Source organism: Pseudochaenichthys georgianus, chromosome 15, assembly GCF_902827115.2.
Source record: "Pseudochaenichthys georgianus chromosome 15, fPseGeo1.2, whole genome shotgun sequence".
In the NCBI taxonomy this organism is placed as follows: domain Eukaryota; kingdom Metazoa; phylum Chordata; class Actinopteri; order Perciformes; family Channichthyidae; genus Pseudochaenichthys; species Pseudochaenichthys georgianus.
The window spans coordinates 27949323-27974755 of NC_047517.1; the positions used below are offsets into that span (position 1 = coordinate 27949323).

General features: G+C 41.2%; 2 protein-coding genes across 5 annotated transcripts in view; one reads left to right on the forward strand and one right to left on the reverse strand.

The window, feature by feature from the left end:
• Positions 1-1408, forward strand: part of col17a1b (collagen, type XVII, alpha 1b) — a 36478-nt gene extending 35070 nt beyond the window's left edge. For both annotated transcript variants that reach the window (XM_034101461.2, XM_034101462.2), the window contains exons 53-55: positions 173-253; positions 359-442; positions 523-1408. In XM_034101461.2, the coding sequence (XP_033957352.1) occupies positions 173-253; positions 359-442; positions 523-581 (224 nt within the window). In that variant the 3' untranslated portion in view covers positions 582-1408. The remainder of the gene's footprint in view (positions 1-172; positions 254-358; positions 443-522) is intronic.
• A 968-nt stretch (positions 1409-2376) lies between these two features.
• On the reverse strand, positions 2377-24753 carry slka (STE20-like kinase a). Of its 3 annotated transcripts, none has more exons than XM_034101466.1 (19): positions 24196-24753; positions 21426-21590; positions 18809-18857; positions 17854-18003; positions 16954-17026; positions 16414-16608; positions 16125-16206; positions 15799-15930; positions 14455-15672; positions 14238-14368; positions 13368-13491; positions 11617-11796; positions 8984-9055; positions 7916-8045; positions 5503-5627; positions 5225-5419; positions 4436-4561; positions 4111-4224; positions 2377-4019 (listed from the first exon to the last, which is right to left on the reverse strand). In XM_034101466.1, exons 1-19 carry the CDS (start codon positions 24343-24345, stop codon positions 3873-3875), a joined length of 3558 nt encoding a protein of 1185 aa, XP_033957357.1. In that variant the 5' UTR covers positions 24346-24753; the 3' UTR covers positions 2377-3872. The 3 variants fall into 3 exon arrangements, with proteins under 3 accessions (XP_033957357.1, XP_033957356.1, XP_033957358.1); XM_034101465.1 differs by lacking the exon at positions 8984-9055 and adding an exon at positions 10127-10219; XM_034101467.1 differs by lacking the exon at positions 8984-9055.
• Between the last annotated feature and the right edge of the window lie 680 nt (positions 24754-25433).

A 25433-nucleotide genomic window follows, 5' to 3' on the forward strand; every position in this document is an offset into this window, starting at 1 on the left:
CTCACATGAATTATTTCGGAATTTTTGGAATGTATCAGGTGCTAAAGTGCGTTTAACATATATACCTGCAAAAGTGAAGTATCCTTGCCTTTCAGCATGTGGAAACCTTATGTGTGTTTAGTTTGAAAATGTTGCTTCATCACGACTGAATCTGTGTTTTGTTCTTGCGCAGCCTATGGCACCATCGCAGGCCCTCCAGGAGAGAATGGACCGAGGGGTGAGAGGGGGTATCCAGGACCCAGGGGAGAGAGAGGTACGTTGAATCAAAGCCGATGAATCGCTACATCTTTTCAAAATAAATCTTTTTTAGAGGAGTGACTTAGATGAGCAAAGTCTGAGAGTTTTGGTATGTTTTCAGGTGATCCTGGGCGCCCAGGTTTATCAGGACTACCAGGGGCATACACTGTCCAAGTTCCACACAGGGTGCAGAAGAGGGATGCAGGTACCTTTGGTTGAATCTTGTCCTATCACTTCAAAATCAAGCGCTACATACATGTAACTGCATATTTCAATCCACTGCAGGCGATGAAATGGTTGCTCGTCGTCGTCAGAAGCTTCGCCGTCACGTAGGCAGCGATTAAACACATTACTGGATCACATTTCATTTTTACTCATCTTTTATTTTAGGTGTTCAACTGTTGCAATGCAAGTAGTCAAATAGCTTTTTATTATTGCCATTGACAAAACGTCACAGGACAATTTGAGGAAATAAAATGATGCATTAAGTTTTTTTAAAACCAGCTTTAGTAGAGGTTTGGATTTTAGCTGCTGGTCAGTGTCTTTGTTACACAGACTTCTTTACATCCGGGTGTATAATGTTTACTTTGGTTAGAAGCTTGCTCACTTTTTTCCCCAGGGACAATTTCTATTTTTAAGTAATAAGTAGGTGATATTATTTCCAACTGCTCATGTAACTTTCGTGTCTATTGATTGGTGTACATGATTTTGTTTTCATAGAGGATTATGTTGTTTTGAGAACTATGCAAGTGTTAAATGTTGTGTCAAGGTAACCCTTCAATGTTTTATAAGATACTACAATATTGTCAGATTATCTACATAAATCAAGCTAGCATCCATCCTGACCCTTGGAAGTTATTCATTCATCCCATACGAATAAATAAAAATATCATTAACCCTTTTTTTATATATATAAACATTGGGTCATTTTTGCAGCAGATAGGAGACTTATGTTACAGTAAATGTTGCTGTAGTTACGACTGATGATTTACTTGAAAGATTTGTTAGTTCAAAATTAAGAAGAAGAATAAATGACTGTTTGTGTGGTTGAGAGTCTGAAAATCACAACAAAATGATGGATTGGATTGTATATTTTTGTATAAGAGAGCACTGAAATTGATATATTTGCTTTATACCGTTAAGTGTTGGAGAAATTAAATTATAAAATGTTCCCAGATTATGTTTGACATCATTGCACTTTTTGACTTTTGATCAATATATATATAAAAGACACACAAATCTATTTTTCGACTCGGGGGCGTTGATACTTTTATGAATTAATTCAAATTAATTTGATTTGAGGTGTTATGTTAGGCTGTCGTGTGTCAAGTTAACAGTCAATATCTATTACAACAAAACAACTCCTACTTGTGCAGTGAGGTAATACAATGCTACATTATTTTTATATAATGACGCCAAATGAGTTTTCAATAAACAAATGCTGAACTTCAGGTGTGTTCTACTTAGCCAGTGTATTCAATGCTGCATTGATTTGGAATCACTCTGTTCACATGACATGGAAGATATTGAAAAGAAAATAGGACCTTTTAATAAAAAAAACAGCTTAATTATGTCATAGTATAGTATGTCATCAAATGTAATTAAGATGTTACACTATACTTTGTCACAAAAAGTGATAAAGAAAGTAAAAGAAAAGACAAAAAAGTCATAAAGAAATGTGAAAAGTCCTAAAAAGACAAAATATAGTTTGTCACAAAAGTCTTAAACTAATATTAGAGGAACAAACCCCCCCAAATAGCTTTAGTTTTCGAGATACCTGTACCTGAGTTTAAAAAATAATAATATATCTAGTCTATGAAACGGATGGTTGAATACAAATATTTTACTTCAAAATTATTCTTTTTTGCTCGTTTGGATGTTTGGAACTTTCCCATAACCGAAAATAGTGAAATGTAGGCTCCTCTGAAGGGAGCCGTGTTGGCCTTATCCCATGTTTCTCTGGAAAAAATGATCAGAATGTCACCCTTTTGGATTAGATGTTCACAGAGAGGCAAAACATACAATAAAGCAAAGATTATATCAATATCGTTTACAATCTTTGTAATATTTACATTTTTAGGGGCCTTAGTATTTACAAGTGTTTGAAAGGTTAAATTATAAGAAGGTAGACGAGTCAACTTTCAAATCAACAGTCAATATTTTATTTACAGCAATAAAATGTCAATTTATAAAGACACTTTAAATACATTTGATCCGACATGAAAATGATATCAATGTTGTAGAATGACAAGAAATGCTGTAACTTAACAAAATAAAAAAATATTTTAAATCTATGGGGAATGTGACTCTCCGGACAGTTTCCATGTGCCCCGATAAAAACCCAGCATTCATGACGCAACCTTTGTCAGCGTACAGAAAACATGACGTGCATTGATGATACGCACAGACAAAATAAAAGAATCATGACATTTCTTTTTGTGAACCGTTAATACTTTTGCTCCTAGAATACAGCGAAGGAAGTCTCATACAGTTACAGGTACAGCATTTCACCTTTCAGACAAAAAGAGCAAACAGCTCAGAGGAAAGAGCGATTACAGCGTCATATAACAGGAATACATGTAGAAAAGTAGATGCGGTCATAAAATACTAAAGGGCATATTTGGAAAAGGAAAAAAACAGCGAAATGATCAGAAAGAAATCAAAACGTCTCAGTTAGTTTGGAGTTTGAATAGGCTTGTGTGAGACAAAGGTGACGCGCTGTCAACAACCCATCCACAGTTTTATTACTGCATATTCTTTTCATTAGCTCATAACAAAACAGTGCAAATCAACAGCTTTACAGTCCTTCATTTTCATTCACGGTGATTTAATTTCTATATATTATTTATATATATAAAAAAGTATTTTATCATTCTCCAGGAAGAAACAGGTCACCTCTGTGTCTAACTAAGTGGGATTACAGCAATGAAATGAAATGTGAACGAAAAAGCCATATTCTTCAGATTGTAAAAACCCTCATGGCAAGCACAGTATCTGGTTGAGCTTCATATCTAGGTACACACATGTAACATTTCAGCATTTACAACACAGTACGTCCTTAACTTCCCGACACAGCACTATTTTTGACGTGACACTACACGTGCCATAACAAAGTCATACAACACACTTTTCCTTTTTACTCTTTTAAACCAGCTCTACCTCACATGCAGCAACACGAGATGTCAGAGTCTTAATCACCCGTTATATGAAATGATTCAAATCATCTCTAAACATCTTGTGATTATGAGTGGAAATGATAACCAATTGTTTAAGTGTAGGACATTTAGGGGACGCTTCACTTACTGTTAAACCCAGCGAGGGGCTTGAATGCAGAAAAGAAAGAACATGAGGCACTGGGGATCATTCATACTGGAGCAGGCTGTGCTGAAACTCAAATTCATTGGCCCTTCAATACCAACTGCAGGCTTTTCAAATTTGAACATGCTCAAAAAAGTGCATATTGTAATTGGACGAGCGGAGGGACATTTAAACTAGTGAGAGAACGGTGTGTAGGCACGTCATGCTCACTAACGGTGGAATCTAAGTGGTCAAAGAGAAGTTGTCACTCCACCAGGAAGAGTCAGTGAGCCGAGTTTGATAGGAGTCTGTTTCGCAGCAGGGACGGACAGAAGAGGCTATAAACCAGAGTTGTACAGGTTTGGGATGGGGTAAAACTTGGAGACTCGACTCTGGGTGGAGGGGTTAAGGCATTCAGACTCTCCGCTCATCTTGAAGAAGACCTCCTGCTCCTGGAGCTTCCGCGTGAACTCATCCTCCAGCGCCTGCAGGGGGCAGCAGAGACAAACAACTGAGTAACTGGGAGGAAGTCTGTGTTAATCTTTAACTTCAAGAGGAAATGGAGATATATAATACCTTCTTCCTGGGTCTCAGCTTCTCCCTCCACTCCTTTATCTCCTGGCTGTGCTCCTCGTCCAGCTCCTTCAGCTTTTGGGTCTCATGTTCGATCAGAAGGTGGCACTTCTCATTCTGAAAGAAAATATGGGTCAGCACGTGTGTCTTCAGGATGAATGGATACCATCTCATGTACTCTGACTTTATCTGCACTGGAACCTATTCTTATTTTCACAGCACAGGGTAAGGGGATGGAAATAAGTTAATTCTATATATTTCCTCCAACTTATTTTCTAATACATTCAAAGTGTGTGTGTGTGTATGTGTGTGTGTGCAGCGGCCTCACCTGTAGCTCCTGCAGCTCCCTGATGTTGGAGTCACACTGCAGCTGCAGATCCCTCATCTGGTTCTCGTGTTTCTGGTGCTGATGAAGTCTCTCGTTCTTCTGTCTCTTGTCTTCCTGAGCAGCAAACTGGACCACGCAGACAAAAATACAAAACTGTAACGGCAGCTCAAACCCAAACAAATCTTCTAAAAGATTTATCTTTTTTACAATAGGGTTGGATTTTAAAAGCTGGTGCTCTTGTGCTTCAGGCACACACAGCTTGTTTCAATAGCTGTTTCTATATGTGTGAGTTAACCAGCACAAGAACAAGTCCACCACCTAGCAGTAGCATATTTAAACCATATATTTATATTTAAATGCTACTTCAGATCTATTTAGTGAAAGCATGTGTTTAACTAAGAGGTGAAGCTGTTTTGTCTAATTAGAAAAACATCCTTTTCTAATTTTTGGAATGACAAACAAATGTAAGGTTTAGTATCCCATTTTTCCACCAGCACTTAAACGCATCATGCATTTGTGGGTGTACGTGTTGCTGGTTCGTAATTCACTTTTGCTATACTGAAAATAAAGTCATGCTTTTTTGAACAGCATTGAGATGACCCCAGTGCCAGTAAAGCTAGTGGAAATGTGCAGACATGGCTGGATTACAAGAGTGTCTTTTTGGGCAGGTCCTAGGTGTGACTGTGCCAGTATGACATAGTGTTGCCAAAAATAGAACATGCATGTTTAGTCACTTCTGCTTGAATGTGAGTAACAGGACAGCAGCAGCAGCAGGAGTCCACGTGTTACCTGTTTTATCCTCTCTCTCTCCTGCTCCACGGTGACCGATGCAGTGGCGGTGATGCGGAGGCTCTTCTTGAACATGGCCATGCGTGTTTTGGCCTCGCTGCGCTGAATCTTGGGCAGACGGACCCTCTCTTGGTTCTGTTTGTTCTTCATCTCCTCGACCAGCCGCTGGTTGTAGCGATGCATCTGCTCCATCTCCTACGAAACACACACATGCACACAGTTTTGAGTTCAGCGGCATTTTAAAAAATAAGACATTTCCCTGAGTGGATTTCTCTTACTTTCTCGTGCCTCTTCAGCAGCTGGTGCCTCTGCAGGAAGTATTGGTCTTTCAGCTGCTGCTTCAGCAGCTGGTGCTTCTCCTGCAGGTGGCGCTCCTCCAACTCCCACATGGCTGCCTCTCGAGCTACAAAACACACATGTGCACACACATGATAACATCACCCGAGGCCACGTAAGTGTGAAGTAGAAAACATGTATATGCTTGTTAGTCGGTGACGACAAGAGCGAAGAAAACTAAACGGACACATTACATGTTAGACGCTTTTATCCAAAGCGACGTACATACTCAATACTGTGGGCAATCTCCACAGGAGCAATTTGGGGTGAAGTGTCTTTCCCAGGGACACAACGACATGCTGACTGACGTGGGGTTTGAACCTGATCCCAACACCAAGGCTCTATCCATTGCGCCACACGCCTCCATTGACACAAACATTGTCAGCGAGTCGGACAAGCTGCAACATGTCCACATGTCACAGTCATGTTTAAACACTGTTGTGTTCCTGAACTTGTCAAATGGTCAACCTTTCAGGCTGTTGTTGGTTTCATGTCTGCTTCAAACTCACACAGGATGTGTGAGCTCAGTCGTTGCTTGAGTTCATCCCACACAGTGTTTGTAAAATGTTATGGAGACGTAGTGTAAGCATGGATTAGGAGGAGTCAGCTGATGTGGTGCCTTCAGCTGTGTTGTGAGGAAAGCATCACAGCGTTTCACACCAGCGCATGAATGAACCACAGAATGCTCTAAACCAGGGGAGTCAAACTCAATAACATCACGGGCCACATCAGCATTATTGTTGCACTCAAAGGGCCGGTTGTAACTTTAAGACTATATAAAAATACATGTATAAATGTTTAATATATATAAAATAATGTATTATATATTACATTATTGCCTCATTGGATTATTATGGGATAGGGTAATAACTTCATAATTAACTACGTCTGAAAGCAGAAGTCTAGGGCAAATAATTGCAAGTCTCTTCAGTGAGAATGTCACAAAATGATTTTAAAAGAAAAGCCAAAATCTGGAGAAAAAAAAGTGACATTTTGAAAAAAAAAGTCAAATTCGGAGAAAAAAGACATATTTGAGATGCATTGTGGGACATGTAGTTTACGAGCAACGTGCTTCTGTAAAGCGGCATGTAACCGTATAATAAACATATTATATTCTTTGCAAGCTCTTGTGGGGCCACAGAAAATGAAGTCACGGGCCGGATTTGGCCCCCGGGCCTTGAGTTTGACACCCCTGATTTACATAATGTAATGCTATGGGGTTAGTTTATAGTATTTTATTTATGAAATCAAAACGGTCTGCATCAACCATACAGAAATGTTTGGAAAAATGAAACCTTTAATTTGTATTAATTAGCTAATTTAAATGTTCTACTGCATTGACGGGTCAACACACATTTGGTTCAGAAGCTGTTTGAATCTGCTGTTTTAAACATGGAGGTGTACTAGTAGATGTTTGTACTAATGGTTTTCAAATGTTGAAGATGTGACGGAGCAGGGTGCACTTTGTCGGCGTGTGGCGCAGGGGGTTGTGTGTTGGTGTTGGGATCAGGGGAGCACAGGTTCAAACCCCACTGCAGTCAGCATGTCGTTGTGTCCCTGAGACCCTTCACCCCAAATTGCTCCTGTATTGAGTATGTAAGTCACTTTGGATAAAAGCATCTAATGTAATGTATCCTCTTTTACTTTTTTAAATGCTATTTTATTTCTATTTGAGATGTTTACATTTTGGATTGTTTATTTCTTGTCTTTTAACTTCTCTTATGTACAATGCCCTGTCTTTTTTATGCTGCTGCAACACAAACATTTCCCAATTTGGGATCAATAAAGTACTTCTTATCTTATCTTAGAAGTAGTCTGTGTTGTTTCAGAATGTGTGTCATAATGAATCCCTCGTCTTTGATCTGCAAACACAATCTACCTACAGGTACGAATAAATAACCTGAACTGAACCTGTAGGTCAGGGGTGTCAAACTCAATTTCATCCCATCACATCAAATAATGTATTATATTACATTGTTGGCTCTGCATTGGATTATCATCAGTTCTGGTAATACCTTCCTAAATAACTACGTCTGAAAGCAGAAGTCTAGGGCAAATCATTGAAAGTAAATATTCAACAATTACACCAATTGCATTGTATATTATATTCTTTGCAAGCTCTTGCAGGCCACATAAAATTAGGTCGCGGGCCGGATTTGGCCCCCGGGCCTTGAGTTTGACGCCCCTGCTCTAAACCAATCCATACTTGATACTAAATCATTGACAAAATAAGGACAGTGCAATAGTCCCAATAAATTGATTGTAATCTCTTTAATGTCACAATATGATGAACAATGATAGTCTTCTCCAGAAGCTGGTCGGCAGCGTATTGTAGCAAAAGGACTGATTTCTTACCTCTCATCAGCTGCTGCTTGTGGTTTAAGCAGTCTTTCTCTATCGTGGTGATCTCCAGCTTATGCTGCTGGATGATTTTCTTCAGAGCTACGTCCAACTCCTGCTGCTGCTTCTGTAGGAACTCCTGCTCCTGGAGGGAGAAGGGGCGCAGTGAGAGGAAGCCGGGGGGTCACACAGAGAGACAGTAAAGACAAAGAGAGAGAGAAGAGAGCACAATAACATTTCTCAAGTATCTAAACTGCCTGTAATTAAACTATAGATTCTAGTCAAGTCATCCACTTCAACTTCAGAACAACACACAGCAACTGGTATCAGTACAGGAGACACTCAGAGGTCATGGATGGCAACGATCCACGAATGGAGGTGAAGAGAGAAAGAGAGAAAGTTAACAGTTCAGTACAGATTCACAGTTTATGTGAGACGACATCGACATTGATGTTCACACTGTCCAGAGAACAGCGTAGATTATGCATGACTGATAGTAATTCTCTATTTATTTATATTTTCTCTATATTTGCACATTATTTAGAATTCGGATTTCTTCTACTTTTCTGGGGGCAAATTGTAGGTTATATACTGCTATTACTTCACTATGATTAGGCACAACTAATCAAACACACTCAAAGATGTCACGATGAACACCTACAGTATACTGCAGTTGAAGACGATTGTGATACTGTAACTAAAGAATGCACTATAATACAAGTGACTCCTACATCCATCCTGTGAGGCAAGTCAGTCCATGTTAGGCTCACGGAGACAAACATGGACCCAGACAGCGACTACACCTCTGGGATGGAGCCGTTTACTCCCAGACTCAATGTAGCGATGTAACACATTATACTAAACCACAGACCAGAACATTCGTGGAGAAAAGTACTGAGCAGGAGAGAAGAAATAACCACTGCACACACACACTGAAGACAACACTCAAAAAAACACCACCGTCCATGATTACATGTGACGTTATTACAAACTGAACTATCTCACAGTATCCTCTCACATCTAAGTATGGGCCAGAAACAGAAACAGAATGTGGGTTGATGGTGGGGCGGGGGGGCGACTTACATCCTGCATCTGAGCGTTGAAGAGTGCGCATGAGGACAACTGAAAAGACTGAATCATAACCTGGGCCACTGCCTGTGGAGGAGAGCACACGGCGCACTCGTCCAGATCAGACACACACACACAGCTGAGGATCTCTCTCACACACACACACACACACATCACACATACTGATTCTTCCTAAGTTATGTAAGAGACTTTCCACCTTGGGAAAACTGCAGAGTTTAAGGCTCACAGCAGAGTTTAAGGCTCACAGCAGAGTTCAGGTTAAATGTTAGAAGGAAGTCAATGAATACGTTATGTATCGTCTTCTCATGCTTGAAGGCGGCACCTGAGTGTTATCCAGCTTGGAAAAAGAGTCGTTTTGTTACTTTCCATGCTACAGGCTCCACGAGGGTTAAATGAATTGCTAAGAAACCTTCCAAGGGAACCAAGGCCTCTGTCCACATGTCTAATTCATAAAAGATGAACAGAAACAAAGTTAGGAAAGGGCTTTTAGTACAGGAGTCTGCTATGGAAACAAAAGCTTTGCATGAACTCACTACACTGAGCTAGACACTCATCGATCTGCATCGTCACTGACGAGTGTGCCGTGACACGTCTTTTCAGGGGGGAAATAATGAATAGAAAATGTGGGGTGTTAAGAAAAGGGTAGAATAGATGCAACTACAGTACATTTGTTCCTATGTGTACAAATTACAGTATGCACTATTTTGTAAGGGATGGACGTTTTTGATTATTGTTATTTCTGGATTGTTTGGTCTTTAAAAAAGGTCCGAATGACTGGAAGGAGCTCATCACAAGTCCTTACGTTTTTTTTTTTTTCGATTAACATTTTAAAACCCCCGAAGAAGTTCATTTTATTATCATGGAGAACAAAAAGAACAGCAAATATTCACCCACATTTTTTTATTTTGCTCAAAATATGACTTCAAGTTTGTGTCAATGGACTAATCAACTAATTATTGAATTCATTTTTATATTGTAATATTGATGCACATAATTCCACAATAGTTTCCATAGTACAACCTCCATGTATATGTCTTTTATGTCAGAACGAACCAGGTTAAAGAGAGGAAAGGAAAAGGAGGAAGAGGGGGAAATCTTCCTCTTCCTCAGAGTAAGAGACAGCAGGTGAAGGTTTACCTCTGCGGTCTTAAGGAGCGACAGGTCCTCCTTTATGCGTCTCATGAGCTCTTTTCTCATATGTTTGGGTGACTGTCCGACTTCCTCTTTGGCCTAAAGTGTGTGTGCAGAAAACGGTTGATGCTGTATGTTCTGAAAATCTAACAAAGCTGGCCAACAGCAGAAGAAGAGACATGCACGGCCCACTTTGAGAGGAGATACTGCACCCGGCCACCAACTGATTTAAGTTCAGCAGAATCAACTTCCTGTCTGACGTAACTTAACTGTTAAGACGGTTGTTTTTGATTAGAAGCATTTCAGAAATGTGAGTTTGAACTGCAATCAAGTCATGAGTTTCTCAAAAGAAACATTTGACTGGTTCATGGCAGATGTTAGTCTCAAAAACAGCTCCCTCTGTATTACTATGCATTCAAGTCCCACCGCCTTAATTAGGATTTATTCTGGGAATAAAAAAAAGAGTAACCGAGTTGGAATCATCTGGCAAATACGGCCTTTGAATGATTTACAGTCGACTGCTCGAATTCTTGTCATTTAAAAGTGAATGCAGATTACACCTCACTGACACTTATCGCCACCATCGAGTAAGCAATTGATTTATATGAGAAATACTTTAACATTTGACTTAAGATGATTCCATATCAGTTACTCCAATGCAATGTTTTTTTTATAATGTCCCCTAATTAGCCCAACACCATTTGGAAGAATCATCAAAAGTCGGCCATCCCATGACCAAAGCCACCTCACACACTCATACAAAACACATGGTTAGTTAATACAGAAATACAACATTGCAAATATCAACATGTTTAAAATAATGCGTTTCTTCCATAGAAAGAGCTTATATATCTGCAGCTGCACAACCACGACAAAGAGCATAGCGGAGAACTGAAGCAACCACTTTGATCCAACCTGCAATCATATCTTTTAAATACAATAAACTATGAGGTAGCTCAGAAAGCAAATGACGGAGAGCGCAACCACCAGCAGCAGCATAAACACACAATGGATGCCAATTGGCACTTTTGGCATAAAAAAGCTGCATTAAGCAAAACACAGAAACTGCATTTACGGCTGCCAAGCAGAGAAAGACCTAACGTATATTAATAAAACAAGCTCAGCACACTCTCACAAGACTGAACTTTTACAATAGAGTTAGCAGCACAGTAATGCTTAGGAGGCAACCAGAAGCCTCGGGGCAGATGAATAATGGTTACAACACCATGGAGTTAGCAGCACCGAGGAGAAGGATGGCACAGTCCGTCTGTGGCCATCATGTGCACAGAAACAGTACCAGGCAGAGCAGAGAGGCACTCCCACAGGATTAACATGACACAGCCAAGTATGCCGCCGGCTAAAGAGTTAACCACATGCCCCATTAAACAGCTCGGATCTATGACATGCAATTGTTACAAACCCAAGCTCCTGCAGTTCGGAGCTGATCAGCCCACTAAAGGCACTTCCAAGCAGAAGCAGTCATGCACCGCCCCTACCTCTTTCTTCCGATTCTTCATCATGTTTTGGAACTTGGAGAGCTCCTTGTCTTGGTCGGTTTTGATGCGCTTGGCTTCGTCTCGGAGCCGGCTGGTGTGATCCTGTTCCAGCCGCTCGATGGTCTGCTTCTGCTTCTTCTCAAGGTTCTCCACTTCTTGGTCGTATTGGCGCTTCTTAGCCTGCACGGACAGAATCAGCAGAACTGGCATCAGCCTGACATCATGACAACGAGTGTGATCCGATATTAGATAAGACTTTGGCGTTACTGCTTAGAGGAGAGGAAGGTTTAACTGGAGGATACATCTTTATGGTGTCATTTTAACCCAGAACACATGGGGTCAGAATCAAATGTATCTTTTTAATGTTGAGACCTTCTTTCTTTAAAGGTCCCCTATTATACTGTTTTTCATCACTATATGATCGGTCTCAGATATATACAAACATGTCTCTGAAGTGTTTGGCTCCAAATACCAAACAGATCATTGCAGCATTACCCATAATCCCCTCTGTTTCAGCCCTGTTTCAAAAGTGCTGATTCTCTGTCTGTTACTTTAGATGAAAATAAGGAGCCCCTCCCCACGCCCCTCTCAGAGATATTTGGTTAAAAAGAAGAGGAGGAAATTCAGGTGATAAGGTGTGGGGGGGGGGGGGGGTTACCTTGGTTGGTGATTGGCTCATGGTTACAGAAGCCAAAAAAACGTTATGACATCATAAACAAGGTCATAAACATTGACCAGGACACTGAAGTCCTGGTCAATGCATTTGTCACGTCCCGCATCGACGACTGTAACGCCATCCTCTCAGGCATTCCCACCAAACTCATCAATAAAGTTCAAATCATACAGAACTCTGCAGCCCGGATCATCACCGGCACCAAGGCCTCAGAACACATCACCCCTATCCTCATCCAACTCCACTGGCTCCCCGCTCAATCCCGTATCAACTTCAAAAACCTACTGTTCACTTACAAAGCCCTACATAACCTGCCCCCCCCCCCCCCATCTGGCTGACCTTCTTCAGGAGTACACCCCCTCTCGCTCCCTCCACTCCTCCTCTGCTGGTCTGCTAACCGTCCCCACCCCACGCCTCGTCGTCACCATGGGTGCTCGGGCTTTTAGCTGCACTGCTCCCAGACTCTGGAACTCCCTCCCCCCGCACATCCGACAGTCAGACACAATCACCATATTCAAATCCCAATTAAAAACCCATCTGTTCAAATCTGCCTACTCACTGCAGTGCTCCCCATTATATGTTTCATTCGTGTCCACTTTGTCTCCTCCATGATTTCCTGTTTGTGTTTTATTATGTTCTGTTGCCTAGCGTTTTCTTTTTTTAAACAAATTGTACGGTGTCCTTGGGTGTCATGAAAGGCACCTAAAATAAAATGTATTATTATAAAGTGGACAAAATCAGATCAGCTCATTCTCAGACAGGTTTTTATATAAATGGATCAGGACAAAAAAACGTTCAGAATCTCTTTGCACAGAGGGGACACATGTTTCTCTATAAAAGACATGAAAAAGTGGATTTTGCATGATAGGTGACCTTTAAAGAGAAATGTTGCTTTGGAGTACAAATAATACATTCTGCAGCAAATGATAAAAACAGCCTGGAGTCTGGCCCCGCCCCTCATGTAAGTCCCTCCATCAGTAGATCTGCTGTGAGATGAAGCAGCCCGTTTCCTAGGTGGAGGCTAAATACAGAAAAAACACACATCACACACACCACTGCGGTTCAAACACTGACTCACAGCAGTTTCCTGTTCAAAGCGGCGGAAGATCTGCTCTCTCTGCTGCTGCAGCTTGTTGCTCAGCTGCTGCTGGGCCCTCTGCTCCTCTTTCTGCAGGAGGCGCAGCTCTCTCAGCTCCTGCCGCCTGAGGAAACCACACAGTGTTAACTCATCTTCATCTTTAAAACATGTATGTTTCATTTCTGAGATAAGATTTGATGTAGGGCTGCTCAATTAATCATATTATAAATCGCGATTACGATTATGGCTTGCAACGATTACGAAAACAACGTAATCGAAATAAAACGATTATTTTTTTATTATTACTTTTTTTTTTTTTATAATTTTTTTTTTCCCAGTTGAATTATACTTAAAGTTCAGGGTAATCAACTGTTAAAAACATACTGTTCACATTTTTTTCTCCAATAAGTGGATGTTTTCTAAGTCAATGAATAATCGCATTTAATTATCGCGATTACAATTATTGACCCAAATAATCGAGATTATGATCTTTGCCATAATCGAGCAGCCCTAATTTGATGGTTTGTTTTATATATACATTATTAGTCTCCTGATTATATTTACTAGCTGCTTTGAAGGTCCTGCTCTCTCCATTTCTGAACGAGTATTTAAAGTGAAACAAGTTTCTGTCATGAAACCTACAGCAAATAGTGAGACAGCACTTGTGTAAACATTCGGAGCAGCATGGCTTTAAATGGAAACATGGGAGATGACAGAAAGAAAACGACGCATTCATCACGGGAGATAACCCATCTGGCATTTGTTAAACTCAGTGGGAGTTGTGAAATGAATAAGAGCTAAATAAGGCAGGCATGTTAAATAGGCCACACATTTAGAACAGCGCGGTAAGCAGGTTGCACACAGACGTACCTCAGGAACCTCAGCTCTTCGCTCTTGGTGTCGTTATCTGTCACTATCTTTGATGTCGTCACACTGACCTCCACACCGTCCACCATGAACTTACGCGTCTTCTTCAGAGTCTTCTTCTGACGTCTTGACTCCTACAAAAAAACAGAAGATGGGTAAATGACGTAGAGTGGTGATGATTTGACAACTAAGATTGTTAATGAAGCACAGATGTGTTTACCTGCATAGATACAGAGCCCCCATCTTTGCTCTTGGACAGGAAGCTGGATATAGACAGATTGAGGTCCAGGCTGCTGCTATCGGCCGCAGAGCTGCTCCCAGAGTCAGAGTCCTTCTCCAACTCCGACTTGATGGCAGCAGGGCTTCCATGCTCCATCTTGCTTTCTGAATCCGTTTCACTCTCCTGGACAGTGACGGCATCTTGAGACGCGCTCTCATCTGCAGGGGGGGCTTTCTCTTCATCCTCCTTCAGAGCTTTAGGTATGGCCACTTGTTCTGAATCCTCAGAGGTGTCTTTGGCTTCATCGATGACTCCATTAGTGGATTCAGTTGGGGTCTTTTCCTCCAGATCCTCCTCCTTGGTCTGATTCTCTTGTTCTGCCTCCTCGTGCTTTTCCTCTGGCTGACTCTCTACCGCGTCCTTCTCCAACAGAACCTCAGCGGAGGACTCATCCACGCTCTTTGTGTCCGTGTCTCCATTTACTGTTGTGTCCACTACATTTGATTCTATATCCTCTGTGTCTATAGTTACATCAGTGCCATTAGCTGTGTCTTCTGTTATGTCCTCCATCACTTTCTGCTGAGGCGTCTCCTCATCTGGCTCTTTGCTTTCTTCTTCTTCTGCCTTTGCCTCTTCTCCTGATATGGATTCTTTTTCTTCTGGCGTTTCTTCAGGTTTCTCTTGTAATCCTCTGGATTCTTCTGTACTAGCATCTTTTTCTTCTTCTGCTTTCACCTCCGCAGGTTCTTCGATTACAGGAGTAGGTCGGTCTTCTGTTTTCTCTTCTTGTGTCTCCTTCTGTTCCTCCTCTGTTTCCTGACCATCTGGGATATGTTCTTGTGTATCCCCTGCTACAGGTTCTTCAACGACAGCTTCTTCTGGCTGTGATACTACAGGCTCAGCAGGAACCTCTTCAGCTTGACCGTCTTCTGGTTTGAGCTCTGCAGGATCTTGTGGTATTAAGTCCTTGGGGGGCTCTATTAGCCCAGAGGCCAGGTCTTCATTACCGGCATCAGACACCTCGTTGAGTTTCTCCTCCTCCGTCTTGTCTACCTCACTTGTTCCAAGTCCTTCATCAGAGAGCTTATCACTGGTCTGGTCTTCAGTAGCAGTAAATTCCGAAACCGATTCCAGTGCAGAGGGAGTTGCTGGGACTTTGTCGTCCTCTGAGCTGGCCACACTGGCATCTGATGGCGCTCGCTTGTGCCCAGGAGCCGCCTGAGCCAACAGAAAAACATGAAAACAACAATATGTTATTTACACCAACAACTCAATCATAAATGTAAACATATTGAATTGAGTATTATGCTGGATACATGTACAAACACCAATTATACTGCATACCACAGGTGTATCAGGCTCTTCCTCCTCCTCTTCCTCTTTGCTATCCTCAATCTCCTCTGTGACTTCAGCTTTGGCCTCGGCTATGAGCTCTCTGAGAGGTCTGCTATTAGTTACACTTGTGACAAAAGGATGCTACACATGTGGCAGACACAAGAAAATATAAATCATTAGTCTTAATATCAGGTTAATAGAGGACAACCAGCAAACAGACATTACAGATGGTTTGAATGTAAGTTTGTAGCATGATTTGTGCTGTCTTGTGAGTGGCCTAAATGGTTGCATGTTGTTAGTTAACAGCAGGGAGTGAGTGGAGCAGGGCAGCTCACCTGTAGAAGCTGTAGCGTGCCCCACCTATTGTCAACATTCTTATCAAGTGCTTTCCGCAGAAAGTCGTTGAATTCTGGCGACCTTTGAGGAATAAATAAAAGAGAATCAGCTTGTATAACAGTCCATAGGTCCTGGAAAGAGAAATGTATACCATTCCTTCCCTGCAGCCAGACAGTTAAGCATGAACAATTCCCCCAAGCACATTAAACAGTCGACACATCCTTATCTCCAATCCGGACACATCCCAGCGCCACCTCTCTAGTAGTTATCACCAGCGCTCAATCTCACCAGCGAGAGGGATGCATGAGTGTGGGAGGCTCGGACTTGGCTATTTTCAGCAGCACTCTCATGGGATTCATCTCGTGGTTGGGCGGCTCAATCTGCGCCAGCTCTATCAGGGTAACCCCCAGGGACCAGATGTCGGCCTTAAAGTCGTACGGACGGTCTTTGGAAGTTTCACACATGACCACCTCTGGGGCCATCCTGCAAAATAAGAAGTGGGTTTGTAATAAGCATGGAGGTACATCTGGATTGGGAGTGAATGTGAATTTGGTCACTTCTCTTCAATCTTTAATGATACAAAGCCAATACAATACAATGTGTGTTCACCTTAGACTTGATTGTGAAAGATAGGAAGTCTATTCAGAATATAACGCTGAGGTCATTCAACACTGTGCATCTAAATGGGTGAATCATGCCTTTTCCGTTTCTATGCTCCAGGACAGCTTTTGTGCCACTGCATAGTGCTGTGGAGCAGTGAGACATGCTGGGGCAATTATCAGCTGGACAGAGGAGAATGGCCTCTTGTCTGCAGACTGCATGACTCACCAATACGGAGTCCCGATGAAAGAATCTCTTCTCTGTAACGTCTTGGTATTTTTAGCAGACACCCCAAAGTCAGCTGAAGGTAGAAGAAATGATTTATGATTATTTTGGTGAATCAAACTTGCTCATTTAAACTTTTTTTAGAGCCACAAAGTTGTATCAGAATTATTTTTTAACTAAACTACTTCAAGATTTTAAATATGAACCCCGGCAGTGGGACAGAACAAAATGTCTCTTTCCTATCATCACTCACAGCAGTTGTTACCTGTAAACCATTGCACCCTGCTTTTTCTCCCAACACTTACAGCTCGCACACATTAGAGGGAAAGTGAGATCTATCGTTAAGTCCCTGTTGACGGCTTGATAATTATTGTTTGCCGGGCTCCGCCATGACCCTCTGCCTACAGAACATGAATCATCACCAGGGAGCCAGTAGCTACGGATGCTACAAAAGCAACATGAATAATTTAACTTCCGGAATATTATGCAACAAAGTCAATATAACACCAACTCCAGTACATAAGTGGTGTTGATGCAGTTCTCTCCTTTGGTATAATAGTAAACGGGTCACTTTGTTTTGCAACTTAAAAAATGAATAAAAGCATGAATGACTCATTCCAGTCTTATCATATGTCGACAGTGCTGTGCACCATTTCCCCCGGAGTCACATAGCTCAGCTGGTTGCCACAGCACTGATTGCAATGGGACCCACAAATGACTTTACCTATTAAGCCTATAAGTGCAGAGGGTTCAAAGTGGCCACCAAGACCGAAATCAATAATATATCAGCCATTGTTCCGTGTAGTATTTTGAGTTTTGCACCATGACTGAATAATCCTTTACATTTAGAGAAATATCCCAATGACAAGTGCAGAAGCAAAAGATGACACGTTTTTTTTTTACCCAGTTTCACTTCTCCCTCCAAGGAGAGGAGAATGTTCCCGGCTTTCAGGTCTCTGTGGATGACTTTGTTGTCGTGGAGGTAAGTCAGAGCCTCCAAGGTCTGCCGACACACCACGCGGATCTGCGGCTCCGTCAGGGCCCTCTCCAGCTCTGCACATGCACACAATTCATGTTTTTATGGTTATGGTCGGTGTCGTTTTTTGGTTCACTTCTACAAACACAGACAACCCTAATTGGCTGGGTACTTAAACCACTTCATCTGAAAATACATTTAAAAATGGTACCGTTATCTCCACCTGTCATATGTCTCGTTTCATTGTATATTATGAATTGAACCAATGTGTGTACTGATTGATGAGTACATGTTTGGAAACCATTTAGCATTTAGGGTTAGAGTAGGTGTCACATTTGATGAATATTCAAAATGTTTTATGATTGTTCTTGTATTTTAACAGTCCGGTTTGGTTCTAAACTGACTGGGCTACTGTATAGAGTTTCAGATGTGCTGGCCTGACGGTATCCAATAGCAACATGAGGGCAAACTGCCACCCTGCCACTCGTCAGCATGTACGACTGGACAAATCCGGGGGAAGAAATTCATTCTGGGTGAGTCAGCAGGGCAGAAAGCATCGACACCCAACAGTGCAGTGAAGGGATTGTTATTCTCTTTGTGATTCAAGCATGATGGAAAGTGGTGTGGTGTTTCTTCAAGCAACACAATAACAGGGAGAAACTGCCGGCATTAGAAGTGGACTAACCCCCTCCATGAAATCTGAACTACAATAATTACACAGTTGGAATGGCCTCTCTCAACTGGGAGAGGAAAAAAAAATATCCCACAAGAGTTTATGGACAAAATAAAAAAGTAAAGAATTGGCACTTGAGGATGGAGCAAAGAAACAGCTCCAGATGGTTATAGTGTGTTTCTGTTTCCTGCACTGAATGAGGGACTTACCCAACATGATGGCATCCACTGCACCACCCGCACAGAACTCTATCAGAATCTGAAATGATAAAGCAAAGTGGAAAATAAGTAATGTGTACTGTTATGCAATAAAGCCAACACATTTAACTCTCATAGCACAGAATGTGTTTCAAATGAGATACACTTAAATGAACCTGTGTTATCTAAGGTAGGAGAAAAACATGACCCCTATGTGAGAGACATCAGAACCCCCTTTTCTATGTTATTGATTACTCTGTGGAGACAGTCCAAGAAGCCTATCGATCAGACACTGAGCAGCATCCTCTATTGACACATCTTTTCAGCATAATCTATGTTTCAGTCCTTGCTGGATCAATTTTCAGGCTGGAGAGAGGGACTGGGATCCTCCCCTCGTGTTGTCTTTAAGATGCACAGCCATTTTTATGCAAATGGTTTGTTAGTCATCAATCATTTTGACAAAATAAACTATTTGTAGAGCATTAGGATCTTATTCAAGTGTAACTGGTGAGTGAGTGTTTCTACACATGACTCACGTCCAGGATATTTCCTCATACTGTACATTCTGAGGAAAAATAATTTCCTCATTCATGTAAACATGATAGCTTTAACCAAACACTCCTTCTCAAAGCAACAGCTTGTGTGCAGTACACACAATTGAATCCCTGGAGTACAGACAGATGAATTATTGCCACAAACTAATATTTTACATATCCATATATTTATTTAGGGATTACTAGGGAAGTACTGATTACATTAGGTATGGCTTTAAAACCATGACAACAAATGACTTTCACAACTTTAACACATCACCCGCTCTCTATAACAAGGAGGAACATAACATAGTACCATCATTGTGTTATTGAGATGTGAAACTGACCAGCTCCTGACCGCAGCTGTAATGTATCCGACCACCACTTCATGCACTTGCCGCCAGTTGGCAGCTTATTGATCAAGTCAATATGAATGTATGTATAAAGCCCATTTCATTCATAATGTATCAGTTGATAGAGAAAAATTAATGCCTTCTATTCAGAGACTCACACAAAGAGGAGAAACCAAGTGGTTGTTCCTGTTCTGCATAACCATTTAGCGTGCCATGGGAATCTCACTTTTAGTTTGGTATGATTCTCAAAGGTGATGATCTCAGGTTACATTGAAACATTATGCAATATCAATAAATCCTCTCTTTTCTAGCAACCTTTTTTTCCCTTGATTAATCCTTTGTAGCAAACATATGATGCATTGAGTCAACATCTGCACGTGCAAAGCAGATTACACATTCATCATGCTGCTTAAAGACGGGGGCCGGAGGGACAACCTGCATGCAGCTCTGAATTATTCAGGCACTTTCTCCAGCCAACAAAACCACTCCATTATCGTCTCATAGATGTGGCCTGTCCACAAGGGACGGTCACATGACACCACCTGCCAGGACCTAATTGCTCTGGGGCCTCTTAGTGAGATCTACTGACCGACTATTAGAACTGCAATGTGACTCAACTCTCTGCTCACAGTGGAATAAGACATGGGTTTGGAGAAATTAGGGCTGAACGATTAATTGATTTGAAATCGAAATCGCGATTTGAAATGATGCGATTATCAAATCGCAAAGCCTGTGATTCTTTTTAACTTTTTTTTTGTTTACAATTTTTTTTTTTTCTTCTTGTGTGTCAGTCATCCACACCAATCAGAAGTGCTGTGGTCCACATGTACCAGCCATTGTTAATCAATCAGAAGTGCTGTGCTCCACATGTACCAGCCATTGTTAATCAATCAGAAGTGGCCCATGATAGAAGGTGATAGACAGATTGATCCAATCACCTGCCAAGTATTTTTGAAAGTGTCTGCCCTTTCCAAATGGCTTCCAATGGAGCTTTAGATAGTTTGGTGAAACAAACCATCTGAGTCAGGTTAGTAATGCTCCATCACATGTTTCTATTACAGGGTGAATCTTAAACTGAAGCTTGACTTTAAAGCAACCCAACGGAAGTTTCATGTAAGTTTAGTTCTTTCACTCGTAGCTCGGGCTGCGGGGGTGCTAGAGACGGGAGTACGTTGATACGACCTTCCTAGCCGGAGTTATGGCCGCATTTTACAATAAACTTCCGTTGGGTCGCTTAAAAACAAATATCGCAATTCGAATTGCAATCGCATTATTTGTCAGAAAAATCGCAATTAGATTTTTTCCCAAAATCGTGCAGCCCTAGTAGAAATGAACTCTTGTATTACCATAAAGACACAATATGGACAGTTAAGGGTTTGTGGGGGGTAAGAATCAGGTCATACTGTATGTGGAGCATGCCTGTGACTTCAGCTGGAGGATTACGACCTATGACTTCTCAGAGGTCAGTTAATCCTGAACATGCGGTCCTGGCCTTGTACTAGCCCCTGACTGTGCCACATGATCATTTTTTAAACTCTTCAAATGTAGGCGATAAGAAAAAAATGCAATGCTATTTAATTATTTTTTTTATTACAGCTTAACAAATCGTGGCTGGCGATGCATTTGTTTGTCTCTCCGTGCGTGACTGATTCCTGCCTCTTTGGCTTCAAATCAAAAGCAACACGGAAACAAAGAAGCAAAAAAAAACCAACAGTTCTCTCTGTGAAGCACTCGCTTACTCACCCAAAGTTTGCCTTCAAAATAGAAGGCATCCAGCAGTTTGACGATGTGATGGTGATCGCAGGAGGCCAGAATTTCAATCTCTACCATGTAGTCCTCCAATTCATCCTCCGTCTTTGTGTCAATAACCTTGGCAGCAGCGAGGGTCCCATTCTGCTTGTTCTGAGCCTAAGAAAACAACATTGACAACAAAGGCTTGAGTATGCTGATCAATACATGCCTGATATCGCTGGCCAGACTGCAGAACATTTAGTCTTATTGTCCAGGGCATCGCTATAGAGTGGCTATTTTGGAAGAACATCAATCATCGTTAACAATTTCATTAAAGAGAAAAGCTATTTTAGAGCTAGAGCAATAACCACTGCAGCACTTATGTCTTGTGTAGCACCTGGAGGGTCACATCTCTATAAAAACATTTCATTCAGACTTTATAACATGTTGGTATATATTGAAAAGGAAAATGTCAGTAGAAAAAAACCCATAGCAACCACTTGAGGTCAAAATATTTACAAAACACCCCATCATCTTCTGCCCTACTCGAACAAAAGCTGAGCTGGCTCACTTCCTCCTCTTCATTTCATCCCCTTTCTTTCCCTCCGTTCACTTTGATACACCTACTGTAAGGTCACATGTGACCACCGGCAGTAATTTAGAGGTCATATTAAACACGTTTTTATTTCATAGACTTAACAGATCAATGGGTTTTGCTTGTCTTTATTGGTAACACATTAAGTCTTCCCTCCTGAACAGGCTATACTGAAGAGACAACTATGAAGACATTCCCACATACTCCGTCGAACAAGTGGCTATTTTAAGTACAGCTTTGGGCTTAATGTTTATGGATACAAACACAATCTCAGGGAGTTGAGGAAAAAGAACAGGGAGGGAGTGTTAGAACCGTCACACTATATTTACACAGTTCTGGTCTGATACACTCCCTGCCTCTTGCCCTTTGTGCCGCCGACGCCTGTCTAGCAAAGGCCATCACTTATACATGCCCACAATATCAGCTCCGTGATGGCAGCGATGATTTGTCTGCCTCGGAGATATTCAAGTGGTGCCTGTGGCCTTCCGTCATTATTACATAAAACATGTTTGACTTACAATGAGCTGGCTGTTATAGTGCGTTGAGGGATTAAATGAGAGGGTTTGTTAGTGTCATTTTATAATACTAGTTTTCCCATCTTTTTTCGAATACATGGCACGCCTCTTCACTAATCAAAGGTGTAATACAAACTTGAACTGTGCTAATTTCCACGCTCTTAAAACAAATGATTCACACTTTGCTGGCTGTGTCACCCCGCCCCAAATGAGGCCGCCCTCAAAGGCCTGTGAAATAACTGGTGGAACAGTTATGTGACCTGGAGAAGTCACGTCCTCCACACCCCTCTTTAAGTGTGGGAACAGCGAGTCAATACATTTGAAAGTGTTTATTTGTCCACAACTTCAGTTTGACAAGGCACGATAGTGTTCTGGCTTTCCTCACACTTAGTTAAACGGCTAATAAGACTTGCAAATGAACATTTCCCGGGCCATTAGCTGCATTATTTGATCACAAGAGTTCCAGGAAAAGACAATGTAAGTCACAGAGAAAAAAAATAAAAAGCCAAGGTTACTGAAATAAAAGAGTCCTGGATTGATGGATGTTCATGTGAAACTAATTTCCACTAACTAGTTATTTATAATCTGATAATGTGTTTGATTTGTAGACATGTCCTTTTTTCTTAAGGGTTATTTAAGAGGTTTTATTCATTGATGTTGAAAGCATGTATGTATCAGCATTTAACCTCCACATAAAGACATAGGTTTATGAAAATACTTAATCTCTCTTACATAAGATGTTCTCAGCAGCCTAATACAAATTCACATAAAGATAACTTGGGGAGGTGCGTCAGTGCAGAGATTAGAGATGTGGACACAATATCCTGAATACCTTGCAAATTAATACAAAATGGCAAGCTTCAGCTTCAGAAATCATCACAAAACGAAACAACCCAACTCTGGCACTCTGACTCTCAACACAAACTTTAAAAAGCATTGCTTTGATTCCATTACATGGCACTGTACTGTGTGTGTTGCGTGTGTTGTGTCCACCTCATGCATGATGTAAAGTGTGTGTTGGTGAAACAAATAGGCCTATAGACCGTCATCCTAACGTGACAAACTGTTTACACTACATTTACATACACACCTGGCTGTGCACCTGCTGCAGTGCATGGCATAAATACATACAATGAGAGTCACATATTTAAATGTCAAGGGCAGCTGCCTTCAGGATGTTTTTACTGTCAGATCTGAATACAACTTAAAACAACTTAGTTAGGATTGGAGTGGCCATTTTTAACCTGTGGTGGTGAACCACACCTTGAACAGTTTGACTGAGGCCAAGTACAATTCAATGACATGACAAAGTCATAATTAATACATGATGTGACAGGGCCTCTTAACATCCAAAATAGATAATAGCCTACTGACACATTTAGGTAGGATGTTACTCAACAACAGCCCTAGGTCTCGCTTCTTCTCTATCTAAAGGAGGATTTCAGTAAGCATAATAGTTGAAGTACAGTATAGTGTTGTTGTGAGATGTAATAACATGCACTTGACACACATATGTCATTATTAGGGGTCTAGTTACGTATAAAAGGTGTCCTGAACGAGGATTCTGCTGTCATTTTACCGTTATATCTTATAATGAAAACAACATGAAACACAACGGAAACGGGTGTCATAAGAAAAGGGTTAGCAAGAAAAGGCGGATGTTACACATTACCTTGAACACTTTGCCAAACGCTCCATCTCCCAGCTCCCCAATGATATCCCATATTTCCTCCGGGTTGACGTCTCTATGTACATGTTCATACTGTTTTTTCTTCTTGTCAGGCCCCAGCTTAAATATCTTCCGAAAATTGAAGAACGACATGTTTTCAGGAGAGAACTACAGAGCTGTGGATGCGGTCTCTTCGGCTATTTCCGCCAAGAAGATATAGCCTAGCGGTTCCTCCCGAGCTTAATTGGCTATCGAAATAACAGCAAGCAGGCGTAAACTGCTGTTGTAGCCATTCAACTATGATAATGCCAATTATAACTTCCCTCGACGGTGGTTATTCATAATCACATCATAGACGGGCGAGATGAGGGATACGGAGAAGAGTTCGCTGTTACGCACAAGCTAGTATTTCCGTTTTGAAAAAAACAAAACACAGTTACATTAAACAGCAAATATCGAGCATTTCGTCACACACGATACGACATTATCATTATTAAACGTTAGTAATACAACGGAGAGTCACAGAGCCCATGCCTCGGTTGGCTGGGCACACAGAAGTTAACGGAGCAGCATTAAACTAGATAACGTAAATTGATTTCCGTTAAAAGACGTTATAAAATAAAAGCAAACAAACAGACTTTTGGTCTCAGAAATAAGTACAGAGAAAATAAACAGTGTTGTAAAGTAACTAAGTAGATTTACTCAGATCCTGTACTTAAGTACAATTTTGAGATAGGCTACTCGTACTTTACTTGAGCATTTCAATGTTATGCTACTTTGTACTTCTACCCACCTGCAATTCAGAGGTGAATTGAGTACTTTTAATACCTTAAGTTACTTTGCAGATTTTGTTTAATAATGCCACAAAACATCAGAAAATAAATGTGGAAATAATATCACACTATTCATTTATCTTTATGTTTCCACTTGTATTCAATTAAGCGTTGGCTGCACTGTGTTGTTGAATGAGAATGTCGAATGTAGATGTAGCATTGTGTCATAATAATAATGGTTATTATCTCAGGTGATTCGCTAGACGCTTTTATTGTGAAGGCCTGCGTAGATGTTTCCGGTCGCTCTGTCTGTCGGTGGTGAATTGACGCAGTTAGTTAGCTGTGACTGTTTCCTGAATCACCTCACAGGACAGCTCAGTCTCAGCCCCTCGGCTCTACCACGCATGCTACTTGCGTCCTGTCGTCATGAGGAGGAAAACATGGTAGACGTAGTATTGCTCAGGCCCA